Source organism: Chroicocephalus ridibundus, chromosome 1 (assembly GCF_963924245.1).
Source record: "Chroicocephalus ridibundus chromosome 1, bChrRid1.1, whole genome shotgun sequence".
Lineage (NCBI taxonomy): Eukaryota > Metazoa > Chordata > Aves > Charadriiformes > Laridae > Chroicocephalus > Chroicocephalus ridibundus.
Genome location: NC_086284.1, coordinates 62,126,580 through 62,136,269, shown reverse-complemented (window position 1 = coordinate 62,136,269; position 9,690 = coordinate 62,126,580). Strand labels below are relative to the sequence as shown.

The 9,690-nt window shown below is 44.1% G+C and overlaps 1 protein-coding gene across 1 annotated transcript; it reads right to left on the bottom strand.

The window, feature by feature from the left end:
- Nucleotides 1-5,545: 5,545 nt before the first annotated feature.
- On the bottom strand, nt 5,546-9,386 carry LOC134521014 (integrin beta-like protein 1). The gene is made up of 3 exons (XM_063351204.1): nt 9,283-9,386; nt 7,839-8,050; nt 5,546-5,553 (listed from the first exon to the last, which is right to left on the bottom strand). Exons 1-3 carry the CDS (start codon nt 9,378-9,380, stop codon nt 5,546-5,548), a joined length of 318 nt encoding a protein of 105 aa, XP_063207274.1. The 5' UTR covers nt 9,381-9,386.
- Nucleotides 9,387-9,690: the final 304 nt, after the last annotated feature.

Genomic DNA, 9,690 nt, shown 5'->3' with positions numbered 1-9,690 from the left:
CCAGCAGTGTGCCCAGGTGGCCAAGAGGGCCAATGGCATCCTGGCTTGTATTAGAAATAGTGTGAGCAGCAGAAGGAGGGAGGTGATTGTCCCCCTGTACTCAGCACTGGTGAGGCCACACCTTGAGTATTGTGTCCAGTTTGGGGCACCTCAATACGAGAGAGATATCGAGGTGCTGGAGCGAGTGCAGAGGAGGGCAATGAAGCTGGTGAAGGGCCTGGAGAATAAATCTTATGAGGAGCGATTGAAGGAGCTGGGACTGTTTAGTTTGAGGAAGAGGAGGCTGAGGGGAGACCTCATCGCTCTCTACAACTACCTGAAAGGACATTGTAGAGAGGTTGGTGCTGGTCTCTTCTCACAGGTAATTAGCAATAGAACAAGAGGGAATGGGTTCAAGCCGCAACGGGGTAGGTTTAGGCTGGACATCAGGAAAAAAATTCTTCACAGAAAGAGTGGTTAGACACTGGAATAGGCTGCCCAGGGAGGTGGTGGAGTCACCATCCCTGAATGTGTTTAAGAGTCGTTTAGATGTGGTGTTAGGGGATATGGTGTAGGGGAGAACTTTGTAGAGTGGGGTTGATGGTTGGACTCGATGATCCCAAGGGTCTTTTCCAACCTAAATGATTCTGTGATTCTATTCTATGATTTAACATCTCTTAACTTTCAACCATACAACTTCAAGATTTAAATAACCTTAATACATCCTTTTAATTAAATAGGAAAATCCATGCAAAACAGGAAAAATACTTAAAAAGAGCTATTTTTTCACTCAGTAGCCTCTAACTGTAGAACATGAAAGCTAACATCCCCAGTATTTAAAATGAATGACACCACCTGGTTTAAAAGACCGAACTGGAGCTGCTGGGAGCAGAGGACTGGAAAAAGCATGACTGAGGAAGGTGGACTGTGGCGGTCTGCTCGAGGCACAGGAGGATTCCCCTGCAGCCCCTCGCACCTCTCCCCATCCCCAGCATCGCCCCCAGGAACACAATGCTGTGAGCAGCTGCCCCAGATACAACATCTGGAGCGTGCCACATGATGCTGCCAAGGCAATAGCATTGGGCTGTAATGTTTTCCAAATCGCAAAGTTATTAGTTAGTTCACCCCTGCTAGTGTCAGAGCTGGCACTCCCAGTCACCTTCCCCATAAAATGCAGCAAATATGCCTCCAAAGACTCTGACTGCCACTCTTTAAGCCACCAGCAAGAAAATGCCCTAGAAGATATCACTGCTGCTACTCAGATGGACAGGCAGAAGGGCGAACCAGGTCTTAGGAGCGTTAGGAATGTAATTGCTCTTTCAAGAAAGGGGACAGTTGCAACTACAATTAAACTCTCTTGAATCTTTATTCCTCTTCATATGAGAATCTGATCATGTAAACTGCTTGAGTTGGTGTTCCAGCCCACTCCCTATGTACCAACTCACAAACCCCTATCTGCAAATAAAGACTTGCTCCATCACTAGGAAAGGAAGCTTTTAAATACCCTTTCAAAATATTGTTTAAAAGGAGAACATTTTTTCATTACATACTCAGACTTGGAACAGAGGAGTGGAGGAAAACATACCTCGCTAGGTCTGGATCTGTGTCTTTCCAATCTAGAATTACTGCTATGAGAAGGGCGTGCATGTGGTTTGGGCCAAAACAATCCTCTCTTTCTAGGGAAAAGTAAAAAACTTCAAAGAAATCAAAGAAAAAACTCAAAGAAAAAAACTCAAATTCCAGCTCCTTCACCTTTGCTGCCTTCTTCATAGTCTTTCCAGCTCCAAAGGAAATTTGACTCCAGCAATACAACTGTGGTACAGGAGGCCAAATAACACGGCCTCCCTCCACCAACACATACTCCAGTTAGAACACTGATAAATTCCAGTACCACATATATACTTTGGGGTGTTTCTTTGCATGGAAGTCAAGCACCAGTCCTTTTTAAGCCCAAATTGCCCTTTTTCCTGGTACAGCCCTAGCAGTATGTTCTCTCTTCCTAAAAAAAGCTCACAGCAACTTTTAAAATTAGTGACATGCTCTTTGTCAGGACAAACTACCTGGGAACACCTACAATGAAAGATCTAAAATCCAGTGGCAGAAGTGATGGATGGTTTGAAGCCCTTTAGAGGACCATCTATCGACAAAAAAACTTTAAATAAGCCTAGAAAATCTTACCAAGCCAGTCAGTTTGTCTGACAAAGGCTGTCATAAGAACACTTACTGAAACCCATTCACTGATGAAGCAGGTAAGGCCATTAATACACTCTTCTGTAACATTAAGTACACCATCTATTTTCTGTCATCCATATCTTTTCCATATTAATGATAATGAAACACAAACGTTTATAAAAGGACTCAGTCTGTGAAAGTCATTTTGTCATAGAGGGTATGCTTTCAAATAAATAGAAAAAGACTTCAGTTCATATTAAGACTATGAATAGCATAAAAATTCAGAACGCTTATTTACCGTGTCAAAGCCTTGCTTTTTTTCTCTGCAACAGATAAGCTTGTCACCCTAGTCTAAAGAAGGGCAAAAGGTGAAGGAGATGCTGCTCCCTCCCCTGCCTTGCTGTTGGTGATGGCCTGAGGGGCTGCATTCCAGCTCTGTGAGGTGCTGCAAAAAGCCTCTCCTTCCACATGCCCAGTGCACTCACTTTTAGTTTATAAACTAGCACGTATTTTCCAAGAGTAGCATCTGCAGATAAAGGTGCTCAAAATGAGGGATAGGCATTTAGCTACAAATTGTTTAACAAGATACTTTTAAAACGCTTCCATTCCAGCAGTCTCCCTCGCAGTGCCTTCCTCTGAGCTTCCTCCTTGTGCCAAGCTCGCTGCTGCTATGAACATACAGGCTGCATTTGGAACAACAGCAACTGTAGATGTCTCAAAGGCTGCTTGAGTTTACCTCCATCAGGTACCAACAGCACAAAGCTGAGAATAATACGGGCTTTAGCTTGTGCTTTGTAAGTGTGCCGGGGCCTCGTGCATTGAGCAAGGCAACGAGCCCGCAATGAGGTCTCTACGGTCACAGTTTCACTTCTACCTGAATCTGGAGGACCCACTTTGAGATGAATATATATGCTATTATCACACCTGCAAACCCCTGTTCCAGGAGGAAGTGTCACTTAAGCCAAGTTCTGAAATCCAGACTAAAGCAAACCAGGTCAGAGAAGAACTGCAACCCCCATTTTCATCAGTAGCCTCCTGCCCTATTTTTAACTTGGTCTTTTTAGGAGGCTGTGTCTCCAGTGACCACATGTGCCACAGCTGAATCTTCACAAATGTGGCCTCTGACAGAGAAGAGGCTTACACCTGTTCTCAAAATCCGGGGCTTTGAATTTCACTTTGGATCAAATGGCAATCAATGCAGGTCACCAGACTGGCTTTTCTTCACACTTTTAGCAAGAAATGCTTCTCAATGAAAAGTCAGTGCATCAGACCTCCCTTCAGTACGAATACAAAGGTGCAGTTGTTAGAGCATTTCCAACTCAACTAAGACAGCTCTGCCTAAAAGCATTATTCAGCTTTTGTGCAAAGAGCAGTCCTCAACTCAAAATGTTCTCCGAATTCCATTCTCAACTTCCCAACTCTCTCCAACTGATATATAGGGCCACGTATCCAATAAACTCACATGGATGCATAACTACGTATTACATCAATACTTTAATTCGGATTTATCTTGGATTTCAGCATCCACTCCTTGTCAATTTATTTTTTCACTTGTGCTCTCTGCATAGTTTAAAGCCGTACAGAGTGGAAAATAATGGCACTGATATCTTCCTGTCCTTCACATAACTATGATAACACTTCTGGCTGTGAAAACCTACGACTAACACTGCCATTACATTGCTGAGCTAGCCTTAAAATAGGTACAGCACTTACAGCAAGTACAGCTTTGGAGAAAGAAACAGAAAAATCTTTCGCTGGTCTGAACAGTGGCAACAAAAATTCCCCAGCAACTGCTTATGGCAGTGGTAAAGCACGCAGTGCCACTATTATCCAGCAGGTGTAAAAGGTATTTCAGTTTGGAAGACAAATTGTTTATAAAATCTGGGTAACTATGGAAAACCAAAGACAATTATTATAGTTCTGAACAAAGAGGAACCTTCTTCATATGTCACCCTCTATACTGTCACCGCATTGTATCCACCCCTTAGTCTGACCAGCAATGAGCAGTGCAATCATACCGTCTCATGTCCCAGCTGGCAATTTCCATGCCTTGTTCTCGAGGAACATCTAGAGTGTTCCCACACCAGCTGGGCATGGAAGTCTACGCTTAGTTTACTTTTTCCATCTTCATTAATCATAGGCACAGTAAAAAAAATTAATTAAAAAAAAATCACTAAAATTGATCGCCCTCTATGCTGGAAAACCACAGAAAAATAGGAATCAAGCAGTGATGTGATAGGAATTAGTGCCGCATTCCACTTTCCTTTACACACAACACAGGGTCCACTTGTGCTAAGAAAGCCTGAGGCAATATGAAACTGTCTGAAATCAGAACTACTATTTGCAAATAAATAGCAACAAATATATTGTCTGCTCTGAATGAAGAATAAATCCTTTGGGATTTTGATTCGGTGTTTGATTCAGTCTTCCTCCTCTTAGCTCATCTCCTTGAAGACCAGCAGCAAATGACAAAATAAAGATGTCACCAACATTGCAAAGAGAATGACAGTATTGGGACTCTATTCGTCTTTCCTCTATGCTCTATGATATGACAGGCAGACAAAAAGGCCACCGACGGGGACAGGAGACTCAGTGACTCAGACTACAGCACTTCATTTCTCTCTTCTTTGTTTCTGATGCCATGAGAGGTCACCTATTCTTTTATCAATCTCAGTGGGATAAAAAGCAAAAAAATGATCAGAATTCCCTCTAAAGCACCTGGAAACATCATGGAAGGGAAATACAGCAGAGAGGTCTCAAGGGAGAGTAAAAGGACAGAGCCATTTGCTTCTGCTCTTCTTCACTACTCATGGCATAATCTCTTTCCCATTGCTTATAGAAGGTGATAAGAAAAAAAAAATCATAAACAGATGGACATTTTCTCTATCTTCAGGCCTTCCCGCTTCAGAATATGCGTGTCCAATGGCTGATCCAGAAGGTGGATCTGATCCAGAAAGTGCCTTGAAGATAACGAGCTGCATATTGAGCAACTAAGTATTTTGTTCAGCTTGGGACAGGAGAGGGAAGCAAAGGTATGTCTGAACTGATTGGCAGGCAAACAGTTCTCTTTGGCACTCCTGACTCAAACTCTGCCTGTCCAACTCTGAATATGAACATCGCTGGTGATTAGACATCAGTCACTTGAAAGAGGCATCACACTGGCAGCTTGAAAAGAAGCTTATTTGAAACAGCATTAACCTCAAATACCACGGCTCTCTAGAGGAATATTCAATTAGTGTCTAGAAGTTCCGCATGTGGTACCAGTCAGCAGTTATTGTTGTTGTACTCATCAGGAGAGACCCGCAATGAAATAGGACAGCAAAAATCAAAATAAAAATAGGGAAAAGAAAAACAAAGCAGGAAACACGAACAGAACTGCAGTAAGACATTTTGGCTATCCACCTAGAGCAAAAACAATTTCGTCATTGCGTCAAAAAATGTGCTTAAAAATGCAAAGATAGGGAGGTAACGTCATACATGGGAAATCAGCTTGGTGGCGTAATGTTAAGAAACATCAGAAGATGTGGTTTGTTGAACGGTTGGGGGGGTGGATGTTATTCATACAACATAAGGACCAGCCTCCCGCCAGTTACACTAGATCTGATCATCTTCTCTACGCTCCCCTCCTCCCGTAATAGACACAACTTAAAGATATGTGACTAAAAACGTGGGGGAAAAATGAAGAGGGCAGCAAACACAGCCTGAGAGGAGGAGTTTCACTGCCTGGATCCAGACCCCATGTCCCAGTCCTGAAGGGCTATGCAGGGCCACTCTCCTGCAGTGCTGGGCAGCCCAGGACTCCAACAAAGTCAGCTGGACTTTCAGCAGCATTGTCAAAAAAACAAAGCAAACAAGCAAAACTTCTGGGCCCTTCACAGCTGTTTCCCTCCCTATGCCGACCCTGCTCTGGCAGGGGGGTTGGACTAGATGATCTCCAGAGGTCCATTCCAGCCCTATGATTCTATGATTCTATGTCTTTGTGCTGATTTTTCACTACTTTTTTATTTCCAGAAGAGTGAACTTAAATTATTTGACATCTCAGTGGTAACACGGCTTCAATACTCCAGCTACAAAAGGTGACAACTACAAAAAATTGTTTTTTAAAAAATGTTTAATCACTTAACAGTCGCATGTTTGAACTGCTGCATGAAGTGCTACACAAAAGCTAAATATTGTTAGCAGTCTCTTGGGTTTGTTTATCCTGTCAGCACCCCTTTCGACCAAAGCAGTGACAAAACTTGCAGCCACTGCTCGTGACATTAACAGGAACATAATAGTGGAGTTTGTAGCAGAATATTAAAATTGAAGGAGCTTTCCGTTTCACTATATACAATCACCCCAGCAAGAACAGCAAGCATACTGAAATCCCACCACCAATCAGAAAATTCACGTTTGGGTCAGCAAAGCACTGAAATGATCGGCGGACCCCGATATTTCTTAGGTAACTGGACTTAATACTGCTAACTACAGAGTCTATAAATCACTTTCTCCACAAAATTTTAAAGTCATAAGTGCCAAATACAAATACTTTTTCTCATAATCCCATCCTTGATCTTTTCGTGTTATTATTGGACCTCTTATTCTTAGCTACATTGTTGCTAAAATAAGTTGCTCTTTTTTCCTAGAAAATTTGCCAAACCCACTGCTGGAATGCATTTGTATTGTCCTCTTACTAGGAGAATTCCTGTAGCATTCCCATTGACCTAATTCCCATTGACCTAATTGCAGTTTTTGGCCTGAAAAGATGACACGTTTGTGTGAATCTGGTAAAGCTGTTGAAACAGGGATACTAGAAATGAAGTACCCTTCTGGCCTCTTTCATCAAGCTCCAGGCTGAATCCCCTTAGGAATGTGATGGCATTTCTTCGCCCTGCTTTTTTCTAAAATCCTATTCTAAGCTGCTTAAAAAAAAAAAAAAGAAAAAGTCCAAAATCTGACTGAAATAGCCCAGAAACTTAAGTAAAGACAGCTGGAAAGATGAAAGAGTGATAATGTTTAGATGCAAACCAAGCGGCATGTTCCAACAACTGGCAGGGACTAAATTCTGTCCCAGAAATGTATGTAATTTCATCTGACATTAAAGAATACAGTGTCAGTGGGGAAATCTCTGAAACCACAATACAATTACGTTGTTACGCGTCTCTATTTGGAAAGCATTATCATTACTTAGAGAAAAACAGAGTTTTCATATTTATACATCCTCAGCGTGGGACCTGTTACAGCAAACCATCTTTCTCATAGTAAGAGAAGAAAAAAAAAATTATAGGAGAAAATTGATTGTTCAGAGATAGTTTAAAGCCTTGGTAGATATCATATGCCTATCACTAGGCAAGCAGCTCAAATGCAGCAATATTATATGAAAAACGCAAGCAATATTGTGTCCTGTATTAGATTGAAAACACAGTTTGCAGAGCCTCCAACTCAACGCAGCTCCTGCTTTTGCCCCTGCTGCAGATGAAGCTTGTTCTGGGCACAGCTTTTTTATGGCAGAGATGGTGCCTTTGACTTGCACATTTTAATCTGGTGAAATTCTTGGATGTGCCCACAATCCTGGTTAGAATGATGGTTCAGGGACACATACATAACCCTGTCTCTACTACATCAGCGTGCTGTGTTCCCAACATGTTTCTCGTTATAATATATACTCTGAATTTTCTAAGCTCTTGTCACCACAGTGGCTTCCTTACCTGCGCAGATCTTGCTGTCGTAGGTCTCGCACACCCAGTCGTGGCACTCGCAGAGAGGACCATAGTATTTGCCGGACTCGGTCACTTGGCAAATGCAGACTCCACACTCGCATCTGCCCCTGTCACTGCACAGCTTCCCCCCTGGGACACGGCACCTGAGCTCCGATTCGGTCTGGGACAGCCGGCACGAAGAAGAACTACCCAAACCGCTCCTGTGGAGGACAGCAAACAGAACAAGCCATGGTCAAAGCCAGGGGCTGCAGATCAAAGACGATGAGTTTCACATGGGAAACTACCCTCTGCCATGGCTTCAGCCGATCCCCAGAATATTGTTTCTAATGCCACTGCTGTAAAATCACCCAGTTTTCTTCTCTTTCATCAGAAATCTCATTCCTACCTGTGGGAATGCTTATACTGTATTTTACTTACCTTGTTAACTGCATTAGGCGCATCTTCTTTTTCATTATGTGTATCTGGTATATACACATACTATACATGTATAGTTTGATTATCTATCATGAAACATTTTGAATTGAATTTTTCCAAAAGGTGTAGAAAAGACATATACATCCAAACATCTAGGTAGCATAACAGGAATATATGATACCAAAAAGCAAGCCCATGGTTCATTCTAATAAAATACACTTGCCGAAGTAATCCTTCTGGTTGTCAGATATATAGGATCCATGCTTTCATCAGAAAAGGAAACCAAAGTAACCACTGCTTTCCATGCAATAGTGTAGTTTATGGCTGTGTTTTTTAGTAAAGTCAGCAGAATCCGGATGCTAGATCTGAAGATTTGCAGCTCTGCCATGCAATTGCACCATGTGCTGCAGCGCACAGAGATCAGGACTTTCAGGACATACAGAGGGAAAACCACACGTTGCTTCATCAGGAGCTGCATTGTAGGAAAAGAGAACAAAGGACTGGCCAAGCCAAAAATAACTGTTCGCAAGGCTAGGGAATACTGAGGATTCAGGTGACCAGTACCTGTGCTTCTCAGACACAAGATTTTGGAGGCTCTGGAGCTGCTGACTCTAAGAGCAGGCGATGCTGGCCCTGCTGGAGAGGAAGAGCCAAGGGCAGTCTGCCTCGCTGCGCCGAAGAGCAGGAGCACACTGGGGTTTGTGGTTAGGCACCTACCTAGGTTAGGCGCCTACCAAATTTAGAGATTTGGATGTCATCACTACCCAGCTCTTTCCCTTTCCCTGCTTTAAAAGCCTGCCTCTCAGGCGTGAAATACACCACAGCAAATGACCCCCCGCAGTTGGCATGCCACCGACCAGCAACCCGGAGTGCTTCCCTCGGTGTCACTTTTAAGCAGGCAGAAGAAGAGCTCGCAAACTGCTCCACCGCTCCCTGCGCAACCCCAGCCTCCGCGCTCCCAACACCTCATAAATCAGTCACAACCACCCCGGGGGGGAGGCTTCAGAGCCGCACTTACCGCAGGGCCGGGGGGCCGGCCGGCGGCGCGGGGTGACCAGCTGGCAGTGAGGTGACCAGCAGCAGCACCACCAGCCCCGGCAGCCCCTGCGCATACATGGTACGAACCGGGCTACGCCGCATCTGGAGCGCGCTCTGGGCAGACGGGACGGCCGGACAGACGGGCCAGGCGTGCAGAGAGCTGCAAGCTGGACCAGCCCAGCTCCAGGGCTGCTCCCCCCGTGGCTCTGATTAGCTGCCTGGGAGCGGGATTTGGGCAGCGCGCTGGGAGGGAGGCCGGTGCCAAACCCCAGAGTTTACAGTCTAGGCAGGGAAGTAATTAGAAACAGTCGTGCAGCCAGATGGTTTATTTTGATGTTTTAAAAGTGGCCCGTTCGCAGATGTGAACGAACCGTCTCACTCTCAAAGC

Bases quoted from the DNA above. Each gene is read 5' to 3' on its own strand.
- LOC134521014 (XM_063351204.1), bottom strand. From the start codon at position 9,380: ATGTATGCGCAGGGGCTGCCGGGGCTGGTGGTGCTGCTGCTGGTCACC. The intron at 8,051-9,282 runs GTAAGTGCGGCT...TGTCCTCCACAG, and splicing joins GCCGGCCCCCCGGCCCTGCG to GAGCGGTTTGGGTAGTTCTT.